This window comes from Protomyctophum bolini (assembly GCF_963924005.1).
Source record: "Protomyctophum bolini genome assembly, chromosome: 7".
NCBI classification, from domain to species: domain Eukaryota; kingdom Metazoa; phylum Chordata; class Actinopteri; order Myctophiformes; family Myctophidae; genus Protomyctophum; species Protomyctophum bolini.
Genome location: NC_137868.1, coordinates 7,457,294 through 7,478,114, shown reverse-complemented (window position 1 = coordinate 7,478,114; position 20,821 = coordinate 7,457,294). Strand labels below are relative to the sequence as shown.

At 41.4% G+C, this 20,821-nt stretch overlaps 1 protein-coding gene across 1 annotated transcript; it reads left to right on the top strand.

The window, feature by feature from the left end:
* Window positions 1-64: 64 nt before the first annotated feature.
* On the top strand, window positions 65-20,381 carry dcaf13 (ddb1 and cul4 associated factor 13). The gene is made up of 11 exons (XM_080768702.1): window positions 65-252; window positions 1,596-1,795; window positions 2,276-2,383; window positions 2,861-2,950; window positions 6,956-7,111; window positions 7,849-7,926; window positions 8,322-8,404; window positions 8,839-9,003; window positions 9,767-9,902; window positions 16,213-16,376; window positions 18,996-20,381. The coding sequence occupies exons 1-11, from the start codon at window positions 183-185 to the stop codon at window positions 19,081-19,083; spliced, it is 1,338 nt and encodes a 445-aa protein (XP_080624828.1). The 5' UTR covers window positions 65-182; the 3' UTR covers window positions 19,084-20,381.
* The last annotated feature ends 440 nt before the right edge of the window (window positions 20,382-20,821 follow it).

Genomic DNA, 20,821 nt, shown 5'->3' with positions numbered 1-20,821 from the left:
CACAGTCGTACGTCATGTGTCCCACAATGCAGCAGTACTGTATCACGTGACGTTGTATTTTCCTCACACATCAACACATGGGCTAGTGAAATTAAACATGCAGTGAAACATTTAGATACTTTCTTCTATATATAAAACCCTCTGGTACTTCATCAGTCATCTGTTGTTTTTACGAACGCGAAATGAAAGTTAAAGTTCTCTCGAGGAACCCGGACGACTTTGTCCGAGAGACTAAATATGATATCCAGCGAGGTAAGTAATCAACTAGCTAACGTTAGCAATGGTACATCACATGCTAGCCCCACAAGTCAGAACCCAATGGTACTGACGTTTCTGACATTTTTGAGACCCAACATGGGTCAGCCGACTCAGCCCGGTTCGGCACGATAGATTGGGCTGACCCAGAGGGGCTAATCACATGCATAAATTGTGTCGAGGCACGGTTTACAATGATTGTTACAATGATAGCACAACAAAAAAATATTATTCCGTTGTGGTTCTGTGGATTCAATTCATTGAGAACCGTGCTACTAGGAAGAGTTTGCTCCTGGAAACGGTTGGCACCTCATTGTCAAATTGGCAATTCCCCCCCAAAAAATGAATAAAGGATGCTTTATGCTTAAAGTAAAGTGTAGTTTGAACCTTAAATTGTGCATCATTATCAGATCTAAATGTACTCTTGTAATGGCAACTTTGATGTTGTAAACCCTGCGAGTTGCTGTCAGCTAATAGAAGACATTGGGACAACTTTGCACAGACTGCATGATATTGCTCTAGTCCCTTTTTTAGAAGAACATTTTAAGTAAAGTGAAGCACCTCATTAAATTAACTGCACTGCACTACCTGTCGTGGTGTGTCGAATTTGGAGTCAGTGGGACGAACGGTTCTCGAGTTACGTGGATTACAGACGTATACACACAGAGACATGGTGCATTTATAGATACTAGAGCGGTGCCCGTTGGGCACTGGCCTACTTGGAACGATGCAAGTTGGAAATGAATGCCCCACCCAGATATGTCTGTGTCCCTTTTATGCCCATATATGGAGTTTTTTTTGTCAGGTATGCCCAAATATGGAGTCTATGCAGACGTCAGAATGATGTCCATATATGGACACTGGGCAGGGGCCCAGTCTAGAGGTCTATTTGGGGCGGTTCTGGACAACCGTGGGTCCGACCGACTTGGAGTCTGGCCCGGGCAGAGGCCTTTTGCACTCCCTGTGGGGGTGTGGAACGCGTGTGTCGAATTTGAAGTCGGTGGGGCGAGCGGTTCTGGAGTTACGTGGATATGGAGCCTTTACAGATGTCAGAAGTCGGTGGGACAAACCCGTATATGGAGTTCTTTGTTAGGCATGCCCAAATATGGAGTCTGGCCCGGGCAGAAGCCTTTTGTGGTGGTTCTGGACAACCGTGGGTCCGACCGACTTGATCCACCGGGCACTAGTAACTGCACTCACTGATAGCAAGTCATGGCTGATTACAAGGAGAAGAAAATGTTAGATAACTGTCTTGAAACATTTATCTAACACTGCAAGACAGTATAAAATGTATGCTTGTTGTCCTACTGTTTCTAACGTTGACTATTGTCTGCTTTCAGTACCCAGAAACTATGACCCAGTGCTCAACCCGTTCGAGGTAGGGAGGGAATACACCAGGGCTCTGAATGCCACCAAGCTGGAAAGAGTGTTTGCAAAGCCCTTCCTGACTTCCCTGGACGGACACAGAGATGGAGTCAACTGCATGGCCAAGCACGCCAAGAGTCTGTCCACTCTGCTGTCTGGTGCTTGTGATGGAGAGGTATTGAGGTGGCCATAATAACGGCCCTTTCACATGTACATACAAGCTTGTAAATTGGCTAATTACAAGCTTGAAGGAAAATATAAAATAATTGAATCCATAGTTTTGTCCATTCGATTATTCGTATTTCGTACCGGCCATTTTCAGCAATTTCTGTGAATATTTAAGTTATTAATTTGTCATGACTATCTGAGCCGGGCAATCTTTGTTTTCAAAGACTGAAAATGCAAAGATAAGTGTAGTTTTGATTTATATGTCTCAATGTTCAATGCTGAAATCACGTTAATGGCAATTATTTGTTAGACAATTAATTGTAAAAAATATTGTGACAGCCCTAGTACCCCATATATCATTCGACCGCTATACCATAGTTTACACAGACTATATTATCAGATATGACTAGACATTGTTTAATGAATAACAGCGTTGATGGTGATGTGCTATATCCAATAGTAAGTGTCGCTCTAATGTGTTCCTCAGGTGAAAGTGTGGGATCTAACCAGACGTGTGTGCGTCCGCACAATCCAGGCCCACGAGGGCTTTGTTCGGGGAATGGTTGTCCGATTCTGTGGCACTTCCTTCTTTACGGTAACCTTTTTGACATTTTGTCAACAACTTAGATTAGAAGATGAAAGTCTTTCATGAGATCTGTATTTGAACCATCTAAGGGCCGATTCATACTCCTATTTTAGAGCCGAATGAAAGTCGTTTCGGCTCTGTAGAGGCTACGATGTGACGTCATTTGAGGTTCGGAGGGGGCGGGTACCATCCTAAAGACGGCTCTTCGGTGCTACTTAAAATTTCTGACGAGCCGAAATAATTTCGCCACTGCAGCGCCGAAACAGCGGTAAAATAGGAGTATGAATCGTCCATAATATTTATCCATTTATGGGTACGGGTTCAGGTCCGGGGAGTGGTCAAAATAAATGATGGACTTGGATGGTTCTTCGTCTCAATTGCTCAATTGTTCCCAGGTTTGTAACCTTAACCTACTAGGAGTTTGGCAGTGGGTAAAACTATCATGGTGTGTGTGTGTGTGTGTGTGTGTGTGTGTGTGAGTGACAGGTCGGTGATGACAGGACCATCAAACAGTGGAAAATGGAGGCCCCAGGCTATGGAGAGGAAGAGGAGCCCCTCAGCACTATTCTTGGCAAGGTACCGTATAGTTGACGTGGCTGTATCGTTTCCACAGCTCATCAGAGCCAGTTGCACGACTGGCTCTGATGAGCTGTGGAAACGATAGTTAATCGAACTGATCAATTTAATGGACTAGGGCCTTACCCGTTCTCATATATGAACAGGAAATGATGTACAGTACAGTGTGGGTAATGCGATATAATTGATCACATTGATTGGGAGGAAATTGTTAACGGAGGATGTTGGGAAATTGGGTTGAACTTGGGCACAAAATGTATGTTATAGATTTCTGTCATTAACACCTTGAGGGCCCGGGCCTATTTAATCCATTAATAAAATGTGCCCATCGTCAGCAGGCGCCTCTAGGCTGTAGAGCGATGCGATCAGTTTTCATAGCGCTAATTTGACGGAGATTATCAATCTCCATCTCGGGCACATGGCCGTGCACTAAGGCTGAACGATTAATCGTTTTCAAAACCGAAATTGCGATTTGAAACCACGCGATTAGCAAATCGCAAAGGCTGCGTTTTTTTATTTTATCATAATAGTCAACCCGGAGCGCGTCTGATCCAGTATTTACAACACGGCTGTACTGTGCTCTCTATTCTAACCAAACAGAAGTGTCCCTGCAGTGCATGTGTACACGCTCGCCCAGTGCCCCAAAAAAACCCAAAGTCATCATTTACGTCTACTCTGCTCAGTGCGTGTTCAGTGCGTTGATGCTAATGCTAGAAGTCAGCAGAAGCTGAGGAGCAGATGCAAGCATAGCGTCTGCGGAGCCCGAAGAAACTTTCTTAAGTCTGCACAATTTAATCCCAAAGAGATCAGGCACTTCGGGGATATGGCATTATTTTGGTTTGGTCGTCCAACAAGAGAGTTTTGTGCAAGACCTGTCATGGTACAGCGACAGTCGCAGCAACACCACAAACCTTCACATGGCACGGGCGCTGTCCTGCTGTCCTGTCCCCTGTTTATTTTAATGCTACATTGTCGTCGTCCCCGATTCTGGTGAACCGGTCCCCATTGTGGTGCATGTACATTTGTAATGATTTGTCTGAGCGAGGTCCGCAAAATATTTACCGAGATCGGAGTCGAGCGGTCATTAAAAAAGAGCTTATACACCAGGACCCGTGGTGGGGAAATAGCCGGCCAACAAGCTCATAAACATTAAAGTTAAAGTTATGAGCTTGTCTTAAACCTCAGACAAAATTATCTCTAATAATTTGATAGCCTAATTATGTCATCACATCTGTCAAAATGTAGCCTACACTTATGCAATGTGCTTTTATTTGGTTAAAAGAATCCCACCCGTGTGAAGTGAGGGGTGCTCTTATCATCGTACATCATCATAACGTAAAATAGACACTAGGCCTATGTCTTTGCTCAGACACTGACATAAAATTGTCAATGGGAATTGATGATTAGGTACAGTTGTGATCAAAAGTTTACATACGTTTGTAAAGGACATACTGTCATGATAGTCCTGCCTTTCCAATAATTTGTTCAACTCTTATTTTTCTGTGATGGGTTGATTGGAGCAAATACTTCTTTGTCATACAAATAAATCTTGAATTTATTTGTATTTTTATGAATGTTTAAGGGTTTTCTGAAAATGTGACCAAATCTGCTGGTTCAAAAGAATACATACAGCAATGCTAATATTTGGTTGCATGTCCCTTGGCCATTTTCACCCCAATTTGACGCTTTTGGTAGCCATCCACATTGTTCCACAAGCTTCTGGCAAAAAACTAATACTGTAATAATAAAAAAAATCACACCCCTGTGAAGTGAGCAGTGCAACTGCAGTGCAATTGCAGTGCAATTGCACTGCTCACTTCACAGGGGTGTGATTTGTATTATTATTACAGTATTCGTTTTTTTCTTATGAAAGCAGAGAGTCTTCTGTTTCATACGGTATATAGTATGTACATGTCGCTATAGGCCTTATTTTGTGAATAATAGTTCTTCAGGTCCATGCCTTCTCTAAAGTTATCTCTGGTGAGCGCAAGCTGCATTCAATAGCCAATTACTGACAAACTGTACATGGGATCAATGTGTATTTGTTTCCCTCCTAAAAGTAGACATTCAGGGCTTTCATTCAGTGTGTAGTATGTATATGATATTATTTGTGTTCATTTTTATATCTGTCTGTCAATGTCTGTCAACTTCAACCTTCCATATCTCTGCTGTTTTTTCAAGCGAGCAGAGTGCAGGCAAAAGCAGGTGTTAGAAAAAGGTCAATATCTCCAGAATGGAAGATGGTAAAATCATGATTTTTGTTTAAAATTGAAGTGGACAAGTTAGGCTTTCTTTTGATTTATCTCGCTATAAGAGGCCCCTCGCTGTGGGCCCCTAAAAAGTTCAAAAGTCCAATGTTAATCGCTTAGCACCACCAGGCCTGAGCTCACTTTAAACTCTAGCATACAAAGTATTAAACATGTTTTTGCACAGTTGATCTTGGGACCTGTAGCTGACTAGAAATGACTTTCCTGACTTGTTTAAGTCTATAATTCGCTTTTTCAGATCCATGCTGAGCTCCTTTGACTTTCCCATTTTATTGTTTGTGGGTTGTGGCCAAACGAGCCCTAAATAAGGCTCAGAGAAGTGAACAGACCAGAAGTAGTCAATCATAATCACTCAGTTTAAGTTAAGAGGCCATGCCACAAAGCTAATTTGATTGACACAACTTTCTACATTACCATATGGGACATAATATGTATGCTGTATGTATATTTATGAACCAGCGGATTTGGTCACATTTTCAGAAAACCCTTAAACATTCATAAAAATACAAATAAATTCAAGATTTTTTTGTATGACAAAGAAGTATTTGCTCCAATCAACCCATCACAGAAGAATAAGAGTTGAACAAATAATTGGAAAGGCAGGACTATCATGACAGTATGTCCTTTACAAACGTATGTAAACTTTTGATCACAACTGTAACTGTAGCCTAATAGCAATTGCACTTAAATAGAAAGTCTGGAAATTACATTGCATTTATGGTCTGTATCCAGAGAGCTATTTACAATTATTTAATTGCGCCAGACAGCCGACAGCTTTTCTTAAATTTAGAATACCGGTAGATAATTTAGTCACCCTGATGAAGGCATATGGTTGCCCCCCCCCCCCCCCCCCCCCACACACACTTTGATATAAAGGGTGAGTGAGTTGACCATGAATGGCTGGAATGGTTTATCACACACACTTAATGGTTGTATTCTTGAATTTTGCAGGCAATCACAAAACGCTTTTAAAATATATGTTTGGCTCATTTAGCAGCTTATGAAATACATCTGTTGCCTTTAAATAGGACTGCTAGGAGAAATACAGTAGCCTCTAGCAATATAGGCATGTCATGCCCCATTTCCTTTTTTGGCTCTCATTATTCTGTTTTAGTAAACAAACACGGAATAAGTTAACCAGAAATAAGCACAGAAAAATTAGACCTGTCAAATTGGATGCATGTTTTCTTTTACTCCACTATGACGCGACGAGAAGCATTCATCTAATGGACGTACGATTTAAAGGGCTTAAACAACAGTAGGGCAGGGCTATCGTATTACATGTAATCTGAAGCCAAGGGTTGTTGCTATTTTAATAATTACAGCAACAATCCTGGGAAACTAAAGCTTCTTTCCACGAACGATCAGATACACGAACGAACTGATAAGAAACAGAGTGAATCAGGGAATTAGGGAAGCTTAATAGGCACTATTCAGCTCGAATTTCACCTTTCTAAACTAACATCTGTTTATGTATTTTTAGAACATAGCCTACTGTGAAGTTGTTCACACAGAGTTCACCTAACCTTGCTACTACAGGGAAAACGTGCACATGTACATATGATACTTTTTTACTCTTTGTTTGATCTTTTTTGCTGCTGCATTGTCTGAAGGAAGCCAAACAAAAACAAGTCTTAAACTCTTATATACCTGTACACAAGATGTGACAATAAAGTACACCCTTGAAGCTAAAATGATAATGTGTATGTAATGTATGCCGCTGTCTCCACCACCACAGACGGTGTTCACGGGCATCGACCATCACCAGAGTGAGGGCGTGTACGTGACGTGCGGGCAGCACGTGGACGTGTGGGACGAGCAGAGGAGCAGCCCCGTGCGCTCCTTCTCCTGGGGCGACGCCAGCTTCAGCTCCGTGCGCTTCAACCCCGTGGAGGTGAGGAGCCGCTGCGCTACACTGCGCAGCAGACCACGCTACCCATTAAGACCTGAGGCCGCATCTGTGTCGCCTTATAGCTTTTAACCACATTAACCATTATTTTAACCCATTCTTAGACCTGAGGCCGATTTTCTTTAAAAATAAAAGAAGAAAAAGTCTTCTAAATCGGTTTTCTGGAAAACCTTTTTTTTTTTTTATGTCGGTGGGTGCTCAACCTTTTTCATGTCAAGGACCCCCAGAATTTTATTTGGCTGTGGACCCCCATCTGAAAATGTGTAGTTCCAGGGACCCCCCAGAAGCAAAGATTTGAGTTAAAACGTTCGCTCTGAAAGAATATAAATTCAAAGATTTGCGCCACATTTTCACAAATTTTCAAAAATATCAGATCTACAAGCTCGTAGTGCAGCACTCAGTGCCGTACTATGAGCATGTAGATCTGATATTTTTCAATACCTAAAGTATAACATAATGCTTAAAACACCAAAAGGGGTTCCCGTCTTGAATGGGTTAAACCTATTTTTTTACTGTTTATCATTAGGAATTAATCAATTCCAATTTCTTATTTTTTATGGGTTCCCGGTTCTTGCCAATATGGATTCAGTTCCCACTTGAAACGGAATTCCAACCTAAACGAGGGCATCATCTTCTTCTTAACACTTATTCTTGATAATGCCAGAGATGTACTACTGTTACTGTATGTACATTTGGGTAAAACCGTGCTCGTCTTTCCACAGACGGAGATTCTTGCGAGCTGTGCTAACGACAGAAGCGTAGTGCTGTACGACATGAGAGATGCTGCCCCACTTAAAAAGGTAACGGTGTTTAATAACCACACAGAACCCTATTACAGTCCCTATTATGTCATCGTTGTTGTTGTTGGGCAGAAACCTCCATATGTTAACTTTTTGTGTTTTTTTTAATCCTCAAAAGCACCATATGAGGTTTCCACCCGCCAGGCAGAGACGTCATAATAGAGGAATATTCTGTGAAAATGGCTACCCTAGAAAGCCCAGAAACTCTGGATCTGGGTTCCAGGGCTGGCTGGCCCAGACATAATTAACAATGATAAAATAGTGCTACCAGTAAGAGGTGCACATGCACATTCTTCTAGTCTCTGGAGCTTTCCATGCCCTGGTTAAACAAAGTTTGTATTGGAAACAAAAGTGTAAATGATCTTAATTTTTGTCTTTCTTTCTCCCCCCCACAGCTTGTTATGAGTATGAATAGCAACACACTGTGCTGGAACCCAATGGAAGCGTTTTACTTCACTTGTGCAAATGAAGACTACAAGTGAGCATACTGTCATTATTTAGACTGATGTTCACCTAGTTCAATGTTTTGTTATTTGAGTTCAAGGTCCGTTTCTGCTACACAGTAATCAATCATTTTTATATAATCGATCAGTCAGTAGCTTTCAACCCTTTTTACATCGAGGTCCATTATTTATTCTGCATTTGAGCCACGGACCACCATTTGATGAGATTTAGCCTCTCAGACCCAAAACTTAGAATATGTCGCCCGGGTGACTGTGTTTCTTGTCTCTCAACCAGTCTGTACACATACGACATGACTGTGTTTCTTGTCTCAACCAGTCTGTACACATACAACATAACTGTGTTTCTTGTCTCTCAACCAGTCTGTACACATACAACATAACTGTGTTTCTTGTCTCTCAACCAGTCTGTACACATACGACATGACTGTGTTTCTTGTCTCTCAACCAGTCTGTACACATACGACATGCGCCACCTGGACAAACCGGTTACGGTGCACATGGACCACGTCTCTGCAGCGTTAGATGTCGACTACGCCCCGACAGGGAGGGAGTTTGTATCCTCCAGTTTTGACAAGACCATCCGCATCTTCGCCAAGGACAGCGGGTCGAGCAGGTCAGTAAGGCCGGCCACACATGATGGCTGCCGACCGTGGTCATTTGTTTTGAACCCATTAAGACCTCATACCCTGGAAGTTATGCGGGAACGCCTACTGAGTGGCAAAAAACTACTTTCTGGCCTTGACAGCCCATACATCCAAACAGAAAAAGTCCTATCTTGTTGCATTAAACAACGTTAAACTCACTTTAGGCACGTGCATACCCTTTATTCTCTAAATGCCTTCTAAATCAGTAGTTCTTCTCACACTTTCAAGATGTTTCAAAGACGTAACAAAAATAAATAGCAGATGTACAAGCTCGACGCATGTGAACGGTCACGCGCTGTGAGCTTTTTCATCTGCTATTTTTGAATAGCCAACACTAAAATCTAAAGTGACGCGGATGTTTTCCCGTTTCTTTTTCCTTTGTTGTAATAATACTGGCCGTGACATCAGCGGTTCCCCCAACCTGCGGGCCGTAAGGATATTGCAAGTGGGCCTCCAAATAAATGGCAAAACACTAAGGCTTAGTCAATATATACAAAACTAAAGAAGAAGCCATGCATGGGATTCTAGGAAGTTGGGCTGTAACTGTCAATTGTTTTCTCAGCAAAATGTTCTATCAATAAGGTTTTTTAATAATAGAGAAGGGTTTATTTGTTATATTTTCATTTTTCGTTCTGGGCAGTCAACAGATGGGTTTGGGGAAAAAAACGGAGATTAACTGTTGTACCCCTAGTGCCGCCATATTGACCTGTTTTGCTCTTGTGCGTTTCTCAGGGAGATCTACCACACCAAACGCATGCAGCATGTCATCTGTGTCAAGTGGTCCGCTGACAACAAGTACATCCTCAGTGGTTCTGACGAGATGAACATTCGACTGTGGAAAGCCAACGCCGCGGAGAAGCTGGGGAAGGTGAGTCTCGTCTCAATCCACCAGATTCTACAAACTGTCTTCTAAATCCTGGCAGTTTTCTGAATAACCTATGTTTCTAAATCCTGGCAGTCTGAATAACCTATGTTTCTATATCAGTGGTGCTGATGTCAAGGACCCCGAAAATTATATGTAATTGGCCGCCGACCCCCATCTGAAAATATGTTGTTCCAGGGACCCCCCCCCCCCCCCCCAGAAGCAAAGTTTTAAAAGTTTGCTGTGAAAGAATATATATTCAAAGACTTGCACACCTTTTTTTTCCCAAAATCTAAAATATCAGATATACAAGCTCGTAGCACAGTTTAGTATTTAATTTTAAAAGTGAGTGATACAAATTTATAATCCTTTATAAACAGTGATTCAGGGCTGTTTTGCCATTTAGTCCATTTGGTGACTGTAGATCTTCCATTCAGTAGCTTAATGCCAGTTATTGCCAGTTATGTGTTATAAATAATAAAGGTTCCGACCAGTCATTGGTCCGACAACGACAACCTACCTCAAACCCTAACCTAACCATAACCGCCAAGTACGGAGCAGCGCATGTTCGCTGACTATTGGCGGGTCGAAAAAGCGTACGGACCCGATAATAAACACTCTTCCCAAATGTGATGACCTCATCACATTTGTGATGATTGCTAATTTGCTATAGCGGTTTTTGGTCCAAGGAGTGTTTTTCCGTCACATGCTACTTAAAGCATAATGAAATTTGGAAAATGTTGCCTTATGTAGTTAATTGTGTGGTCACATGAATTGGAAGAAAATATAAACTAGACGTGTAGGAATATAAAAATATTACAGTCACCTTAGGTGGTGCCAATATTGTCAAAATATAAGTGTTGGCCCCTGCACTAATTTGGCCATTCATATCTTTAGCCACAGCGCCCCCCTGTGTTTGACCGTATATTTTTAGTTCCATTCTCACAACACAGGCCCCTGACCTCATGCCCTCCTAAGCAGGCCAGTGGAGGAAAGTAACTGTACTTGATTTAAATTACTTGAAAACTAAATAAATTCGGTACCTCTCTGTACATCTCAGAGGCAAACGTAACCTTTTCTCGCCGCAAAAACTATTTTGACAGCTTTATTTAATTTGTAAATTACCTTTAGATTTAGATTAGAATTACAAAACCATACATCAACCACTCAACTATTATTTTACAGCTTTGGCTATTTGAAAATAATATTGGTACATTTACTTTGGTATTTTATTATAAGTCTGGTGGAAACTTAATTATGTCCAAAACTGTTACTTTTCAGCATTCAATTTCAAAAGTCGTCAAGCTCAAAACACGTCGCTTTCGCGACACGTTTCTTGCTTTTAACGTGACGCTGTGGTATGATCAAGTAGGGCGTTAAATTATGAAGAAAAAAAAACGCAAAAAGTTAAATTACGGAGATAAGCGGTTTCTGCCCGACAGAAACAACATTTTGATAACGATACCTTTAAAAGGTTGAATGCAGGCGTCTATCTATCTACGTGTAACAGAGTATTTCTATATTGATACTTTTACTCTAGTAAAAAAATAATTAGTAAAACAACAATCCGAGTACTTCTTCCCCCACGGAGAGTACAGTACAGTAGGTGAAGGTGCCAGGAATGCCAGCAGTGCCACTTGCCAAATGCTTTGATGGATGCTGACTTAGCCCATTCTGACCTGAGATCAGATTCATACGAGGTTTCCACTGGACACACACTGGTCTGATGAACCCATTCTGACCTGAGATCAGATTTAAAAAAATGTCAGTCGTTCTTCGATTTTTCAAAAATAGCAGACCTACAAGCTCGTAGCGCGCCACTCGGTGGCGCGCTATGAGCTTGTAGATCTGCTATTTTTCAATAGCTAAAGCATAACATGATGCCAACACCAAAACGGGTTCCCGGTCAGAATGGGTTAGAGAAGAATCACTCCCAATAAGTACAATGTACCCATTGGCACACAGCGGCTCTCTGGTGGCAGATGCAAAGTACAAAGAAAAAAAGTCCACGAGTTTCGTCTTGTGTTCGTCTGTGTTTCTCTACAAATGATTTCCAAAACGAGACTCGATTGTGTACTGTAAACTAAACTGTAATCTCACTTAAAACTTCCCAAGTTGAGTTTTAATATCGTATAAGCACCGTGTATTGGTGTATATATGGCTTTACGCACAATGCGGTCTGTGTCAGCAGAAATGTACCTAAACCTAATGCTGTGTGTTGCTCGTCTGTCTAATTGGCTTCTTTAAAATATTGGGGAAGGCCTCGCGTGCCCAAAAGGCAATTTATGGATGAATAACAGAGATCAATGGGATATCCCTGTGCTCTGTCCAAGAGCCATCTTTCATCCTCAATCGGATTCACTCTTTCTTATTCCCTTAACCCATTTTGGACTGAGGTCTTCTTTTCTGAAAAAAACAATGTTTTTATATCGGTGGTGCTCAACCTTTTTCATGGCAAGGACCCCCAGAATTATCTGTATTTTTGCTGCGGACCCCCATCTGAAAAAAATATGTTGTTCGAGGGACCCCCAGAAGCAATCTGGGGGTCCCTCGAACAATCTTTCAAAAATAGCAGATCTACAAGCTCGTAGTGCGGCACTCGGTGCCGCGCTATGAGCTTGTAGATCTGCAATTTTTCCAGTATAAAATAATGGTTAAAACACCAAAAGGGGTTTCCCGTTCAGAATGGGTTAATGCAGCTCCGGGGTGGAAAATTGGCCAAGTTTTGGCACTTGTTTTACTGTCACTGTATAAGAGGGGAGATTTATTCGGAAGCTTTGCACTTAAACAGATCAGACAAGCTCTGCTCCTATCAGCAGTTTGGATCAGCCAATCACTTAAAGCCCAGGCACTCTGAACATAATGAAGCATTAACAATCAAGTTGTACTGAAAGGGTCTTTAATTATGGTAGAAATGCTGAATCAAGCCTTATGTCTCTGTCTGATCTCGCTGAAGGAGGCATCGCAAACTGGACCGGCTGTTGAGTTCGCTCGCTGTCATGCTGTTCTACTGCTCGTGGCACGTTTCTGATTAACAATGGGAAGGCATCAGAAACGACTCTGCCCTTTGCCGCCACAGTGTCAAATAGACCGCCGGTAATAACCCCCCCTGTGAGCCGTGACCATAGTTGAAGTGGGCCCCCACTTAATTGGCAAAAGACTGATACCGTTGCTGTCGGGCAGAACCCCCCCCCCCCCACACTCCTGTAAATTAACTCCCTACTGGATCATACTACAGTAGGTGTCACACAAAATCATCAAAAGTAGCAGATCTACGATCTACAAATAATTGCTTTAAAAACTTTGAAATTGGTGTTTTTTTCACTCTGATAACGATGAATGGGAACTTTTAAAAGTATAATACGTTGGTTCCATTCAGCCGAGCTGGACCATAATTCGATGTGATTGATTTGGTCATTAAAATAAACATGCCATGAAGTTGCACAGCAGCCCCACCCCATCTGACCACTTTCACGTGTGGTTAGCCGATAGGCTGCCGTTTTAACCCATTCTGACCGGGAACCCGTTTTGGTGTTGGCATCATGTTATGCTTTAAGCTATTGAAAAATAGCAGACCTACAAGCTCATAGCGCGCCACCGAGTGGCGCGCTACGAGCTTGTAGGTCTGCTATTTTTTGAAAAATCGAAGAACGACTGACATTTTTAGAATCTGATCTCAGGTCAGAATGGGTTAATCAGACCAGTGTGTGTCCAGTGGAAACCTCGTATGAATCTTATCTCAGGTCAGAATGGGTTAAGTGGGTGGATATCGAATGCTTTCAAGATTTTCCAGTGGACCCTGATCCGGAAAAGGTTGGAAAACCTCTGAATTAGATGTATTATTATTAAGGCCTAGAGCGGGCTGACAAAAGGCCACATTATTAGCTCTGCCTTTTTTTTGCGCCTCATGTCATTGAAATGTGCTGATACTGTATTTAGGCTAAGCAGTACAATCTAGTTCAGCACTGGTAGAGAAGAGAACACTATATATTTTTTAAAATATGATGGCCTATTTGATATAATATAGGACATTACTTTTTCTTTTTTCCTGTTTGGATACATGTGATTGCTAATGAAGAATCTTAGTTGGGTGTATTCTCATTCTGTGTCTTATATTATCTGTTCTTACATTATAGGCACAATCATTTACAACCCCACTGAGTGTGGTCAGTTTGGATATAATTATAAGGTTGATGCTTCTAACTAACCAGACGGACATTTGATTGTGTTGGAAGTATTTCAGTTGGCTTGGCCGGCTCCTCGCCTTCCTTCCTACTGTATATCTCCTCAGACTCTTACCAAAAATGTCATACTGTAAATAACATTTAACAGGCTGACCGGTGTGTAAGCGGAGGTACAGTACAGTAGGGTGTTCCAACAGGATCAGCAGCTATCAGCTCTTCTCAAACAAATTGAAACTGAGAAAAATCATTGCTTTTAATTAGAATGAAAGCCCACAAGGAAGGGTGCACTTAACCCATTCTGACCGGGCACCCATTTTGGTGTTAGCATCATGTTATGCTTTACCTATTGAAAAATAGCAGATCTACAAGCTCGTAGCGCGCCACCGAGTGGCGCGCTACGAGCTTGTAGGTCTGCTATTTTTGAAAAGTCGAAGAACGACTGACATTTTTTAGAATCTGATCTCAGGTCAGAATGGGTTAATCAGACCAGTGTGTGTCCTAGTGGAAACCTCGTATGAATCTGATCTCAGGTCAAAATGGGTTAAAGGACCTCAGCTAAGGCTCAGAGTCGGTGAGGGCCTGAGGTTTTTATGAGAGAGATGGAGGCATGAGAGATGGTTTGATCTGTTGTGTTCGCTTTTTCTTTTAACAGACATTGATTCAGATTTGAATGTTAAGGTTAAGGTTGTCAGTCTGCAGTTAACTGCTTACTGTCATCCAGGCCAACGTTTATTTCATTTCCTAGGCAGCAGATCAAAGTAAAGCGTACTTGAACTGTCAGTAATGGACGAAGCGACACGCACAAATGTAACTCTTTGTTTTCAATGCTTTCATTAGGGCTGCAACTATCAATTTTTGTTTCTTCAAATATTGTATTATATTGGATGACTTTTTTTGATTAATAATAATAATAATAATAATCGAGAAGGGTATTTCAATCGATTAGTTTGATTAACTGTTGGCACGTCTAAATGTTTTCATGTTTCCTTCACGACACAGAATTGAAATGAGGCATCATTCTGCATAGACACCCGTTGGTTCTATTGAAATGAGGCATCATTCTGCATAGACACCCGTTGGTTCTATTGCTGGAGATGGAACTGATGGAAGTTTTGAATCCGTCCCGCCGCAGTTTAAGCAGTTGCTCCTGCCAGAAAAGGGAGTATCTTGCCCATGGAGCAGTTTGTCTCCTGCAATCGAAGCCGGGTGAAAAGAGCTTGAAGCTAATGGAGAAGGCATTCAATATAAAGGCAGTGTATAGGTCGGTTATCTGAAGGATCGGTGCTGTGCAGAACTGTTGGTTCAAACGTAGTGGGATTCTGGCTATATCAGTGATATATTAAAACCATCTTGGCCTCTGTTATAATTCCACTGCTTGGCCACCCACTACCTAATTTTCTTCGCATTTTTTTTTCCTTTTTTCTCTCTTTGTTATTGTGTATATATGCTGATTCACTTTGTTGGCTGGACTCTCTTCACCACTCACGCAGCCTAATTCTGTCCCCTTGTACACCGTTGTCTTAGGGCTGCGACTATCCATTATTTACTTAGCAATTATTCTATTGATTACTTTCCTGGGCTAATCGAGTAATCGATCAAGCACTTAAGCACTGTTTTTGCCACAACGGTGGTGACGTGCAAAAAAAATAGGGAAATAGCAGATCTACAAGCCCACAATGCATCATGAATGATGCAATGCATTGTCAGCAAGTAGATTGGCAAAATTATTTTTTTAATTTTTTTATTTTAAGACACTTAAATCGATTAACTGTCTGCACCGCTACTGTCTTCCTTTTAGGGGTGTCTAGCCGTTAAGAAATTAGTAACCGACAAACGCTAACGGCTAATTGGGGGGGGGGGGTGCAAATTATGTGCTAGCAGCAAACCTGAAGATATATATTTGTTTCCAGTTGCTTCAAACGTTTCACTTTGTTCGTGCAGGTCAGTGTTAGTAAAAAAGAAAAAAAGCCCCTTCGCGCCAGCTCACTCTTTTCCATGCAAGAATCAAGATCTATAGCTGTCTTCCACCTCCAATTGGTTCCATCTGTACACTCTCAGTGTTAACGGGGGGGTCCGTGACGCCGTGGCCTAATTTAATTAAAAAACAACATATTTTCTACTCTTTCCCGTAGCTGGCGCCCAGAGAGAGGGAAGCCGTGAACTACAACGAGAAGCTGAAGGAGAAGTTCCAGCACCATCCTAAGATCCGCCGCATCGCCAAACACCGTCACCTGCCCAAGCCCGTCTACAACCAGGCCAAGGAGATGGTCATCATGAAGGACTCCCGACGCAGGAAGTACGGGCTCTTTGTATTTAGTTTCCACATAATAATAATCTTTATTGTCCCGAAGGATATTTGTCTTCACAATCTGTTCAACAGTTCAACACCCACATCAAAAACAACACAGAGCACATAACACCAAGACAGTACAAAAAACAAAACATGAGGTCCCCACAAGCTGTGTACAGAACCATCCTATCGGAGACCTTTCACCTGTAATGTCATGCCCATACAGTAGGGATCTATTACTGATTGGTTGTTTATTTTATATGATATTGCACCCTTACTGAGGAGGTAGGCCGGACGGACGCAGGAAGTATGGGCTCTTGGTATTTAGTTTTGATACTTTAGCGACAAAATCTAATGATGGAAATGTGCGTTTTTCTATATATATATAAACTTTACTTTACGTTGGCAGCTGATCTACAAGCTCACAAAATCCCATATATCCCATTGTTCTGTGTAAGGAGATCTTATACTGTATAGTGAGGGAGAAATTCTGCAAAGTGTAGAAATGCACACCTGTGACGCCGTTTTATATATATAGATATAGATACTTTGCATCGTCAATGTGGTTGATGTCAGAGGCGTACACTTGTGCGTTTTGCGGGAGAGATACTCAGAAGTCGGGCTGCTCAGGTAGCACATATATCAAGCCACCTGGGCTCGGGCTTTAGGTTCAAAATCTGAAATTTCCCCTTTGGGTTTAAAATGGATACACATACATATACAATCCTTTAAATTGAATCCATCAAAAAACTTGACAGTATTTCGGAAGAAGAAAACATCATAGGGTCTTATGAAGAAATCAGATTTCATAGGCCCTCATGTTGTCAAAAATCAAAATGTAACATTTTCTAATCAATTTGAAAAAAGTTTGATTTGGTTAAAGTTTCTGTTTTGAGAACATTCAACTAGATCAAAAATGTTAGCACTTAAAGGGTCATTCCACTCATTTTCAACATTTTACCATGTCATTAATATACCTTAGAGCTGCTGTGTAGAAATAATACAAAAAAAATTCCCCCTATTCTGTGTTTCCTAGAACTGGAGGTCTGAAGAAAATCATTAACATGGTTAATCACATCTTGATGATGTCATCAAGATGTGATTCACCATGTTAATGATTTTTTTTGTTAATGGTTTTTCTAGGAAACACAGAATGGGGGGGGACCTTTTTATTGTTTCCACACAACACCTCTAAGGTATATTAATGACATGGTAAAATGTTGAAAATGAGTGGTATTCCCCTTTAAGTCCTTTTCAAAACTTTTCAAAAATATCCCAACGTACAGGCTCAAAACAACAAGTCACATTGTGAGCCTGTAGATGGGCAGGGCTATTCTTGGGCAGATGGGCAGGGCTATTTTAAGTTTCCCATTCACGACATGCCCAAAATAGAGACGGCAGGTTTGAAAGTGGTTAAAAATTGGCACATAATGGGGCTGCATAATTGCACAGAAGTCAAATACAGAAAGTCAAATAATGGCTGATGCATCTGTCAGACAAACCCATCGCTATGTCTCTACATGGCAGGGCTACTGGTCAAGTGGAAAATAACATGGACAGTTTCACACGACTGTCCCCTTTGCCTTGTTACAGAATACAGATACATATTGCATACTCATTTACAGTTTTCCATCGTGAATTGATTGACCTATGAATCACTGAACTGCAGGGCCAACGCGGCCAGTCATTCAGTTGTTTTTTTGCGTTTGTTTAGATACTGACATCACTACTGTGAGGTGTGTGTGTGTGTGTGTGTGTGTGTGTGTCTGTGTGTGGAGACAGTGAGTGGATGCTGTGAATGATTTACTATGCATGGGTTTATGTATCTCTTTTTTCTCTTCAGGGTGCATTAGTGTAGTCAATGACGTAGGTGTAAGGTCAACAACCTATGTCTCACTCTCCCTCACTCACTCCATCCTCTATTTGCTCTTCTCATCTCTTTCTTTGGCGCTCTCCCTCCCGTCCAACCTATGAATTATTCTCAGCAGTAGCTTGGGTTACTCATAAAGCTTGGCAATATGACTTCAAAATCAATAGCGCCTAGCAAACAATAACAAACTTGTCATATTGTTTGCGTCGGTTCATTGATATACAAGAAATGGAAATACTTTATCAAAAGATGCTTCTTGATTATTAAATTGACCTACTAGTTCACCCACATTTATTTTCTATCAATTACACACTCCATGAAGTCTTGAATTCATGGAGATTTTTTGTTTTTTGCTGCATTCTTAACTCACTCTGCGGTGAGATCGCCTTTTGACACCTCTTGACCAAAACGCCATCTGCACTGAGTTCGCCTTTTGACGCCCTTTTTTAATATCAATTGATTTTGGCTCACAACTGTGTTCTGTACACGCTCATAACAAACAAAAAAAAACAGAACTGAAAATTCGGCTGGCTGTCTGCTGATGGGGACGCAGTTTTTAGAATCGTAATATCTCGGATTCTTCTGTTTTGGGCGAATTAAATAATGTCACCCGTTGCATAGCGATAATTCACTTCCTGGGCCTGAACTACTCCTTTTGTCGATATATTTTCTATTAATTGCACAGCCCTGTTCTGCGCTGTATACTGTGGCTTGTTTACTCACGCTGATTCTTGTGTGTGTTTTTAATTTCCCAGGGAGATGAACGTGCGCAAGCACAGCAAACCAGGAAGTGTTCCCGTGGTGTCGGAGAAGCAGAAACATGTAATTGCGGTGGTCAAATAGACCGAGCTGGAGAAGAGACTGTACCAAGATTACATCTATACATGAGAGGAGAGAGAGAGAGGAAAACATCCAGAGACTGTACCAAGGTTACATCTACCGTACATGAGAACATTGTAATGCAGCTCTCACTTAAAATTGCAGCTGTCGATATATATATTTTCTTTCCTTTTTTACATTTTTTGATATGTAAGAAGGGTTGCACAACACACAGCTTGAGGAACCGAATAGAACAGGACGCCACTTCTCTCTTGAACTTCATGTTCTATTCAGTCACTATATTACTTTGAATGGTGCATTCTTGATTGTCGTTTTGGCCGACAACCTATTATTTCCCACGGTTGTATCAACTGCTGTCGATAAAGATATTTCCAATACCATTTTCCACCAGTAGGGTTTACCATATACCTGTGTGTGATATTCCGGAATCTCGCAAACAGCTGGCCAATCAGCTCACCGGTCCACCCCAAAGTTTTCAAATCAGCCTATACCAGTCCGAGTCCTGGTGGTGGAGATACCCACTTTGTAGAGCCCCACTTTCTATTACTGCATCTGATGCATGAATGGAGGTAATTAAAATATTACTAATATTATGATGACCTGCTTTATTAGGCTTACTGAGACCTCTATATAGCACACCTTGTCAGTCATGACAGATGTGCGGAGGAGTGGTGTATTACCGAGATGTCGGAGCTTCAGGTGGCTTATTGAGTTTGGTGTTAAAGCTTCTCTTTCTTGCTCCCTCCTTGCATGGCTGAAACTGAACTGTGATTGCAAATGGCAAATTTGCTGTCACTTTCAGAGACTTTGAAAGTGAAATTGTCTCGGCATTGGGAATAATTTTGATACTTGGCCGATATGACACGTTTTAAAGTAAATATCAGCAGATAGTTAGTTATATGATTACCGATATAATGTGCATCCTTTTATGTAAGCCAATGTTGCATACAGGGGTTCTCAAACGTTTTCATTTCAGGCACCCCCAAATTGATATGTATTTGGCCACGAATCCCCATCTGAAATGATTTTGTGCCACGGGACCCCCAGAAGAAAAGGGTTTTTTAAATGTGTCAAAAATGGCGTCAAAATAGAGCAGCTTGTAGAGCTGCACTACAGTACACATGACTGAAGGGCTGGGCCTGCACAGCTGTGAAAGGGCTTTGCTGATTGCAAGGCCAAGATCCGTTTTACTGTGCCAAGGCTACTAATATCAAACGGACGAGCATTCCAGAATGATTTTACTCAGATTAGATGATAAAGTTATACAGCCACATTCATTTGTATTGTATTAAAATATAAGACATCACATAATTCACCTGTGTATCATTTTACTTGTCATTGCCTTACATTTGGGTCCTTGCGTTGATGTTTCTATCGCTGTTCAGTAAATGTATCACAGGCACATTCATTGTTAAAACTACTATCAATGATATATTGAGAAGATCCTGTGATACCTTTTTGTTACAGTAGAGACAGTCAGTCAGGGTTCCCGTACGGTCAGGAAATTCCTGGAAATATTTTTGAATATTAGAAAAGGGTGGTGTAGCAAAGATTTGGCATGACATTTGGAATTTAATTATACCATTCTATATGCTTTATTGTTGCTACACTGCCTGTCTTTGGGCATTGCCCATAGGAGTAAGAGACTCATTGCACTGAATGATTGTAGTAGTCAAGTGGAACTCGGATGAAGGCACAGGACAGAACTAGAACCACTCTACTGAAGGCAATAGTTATGTTT

What these genes read in the sequence shown, in the direction of transcription:
- dcaf13 (XM_080768702.1), top strand. Translation starts at nt 183, where the DNA reads ATGAAAGTTAAAGTTCTCTCGAGGAACCCGGACGACTTTGTCCGAGAG. An exon ending in CTGGTGCTTGTGATGGAGAG is followed by an intron (nt 1,796 to 2,275) that starts GTATTGAGGTGG and finishes TGTGTTCCTCAG; the next exon opens with GTGAAAGTGTGGGATCTAAC. An exon ending in TGCGCTTCAACCCCGTGGAG is followed by an intron (nt 7,112 to 7,848) that starts GTGAGGAGCCGC and finishes GTCTTTCCACAG; the next exon opens with ACGGAGATTCTTGCGAGCTG.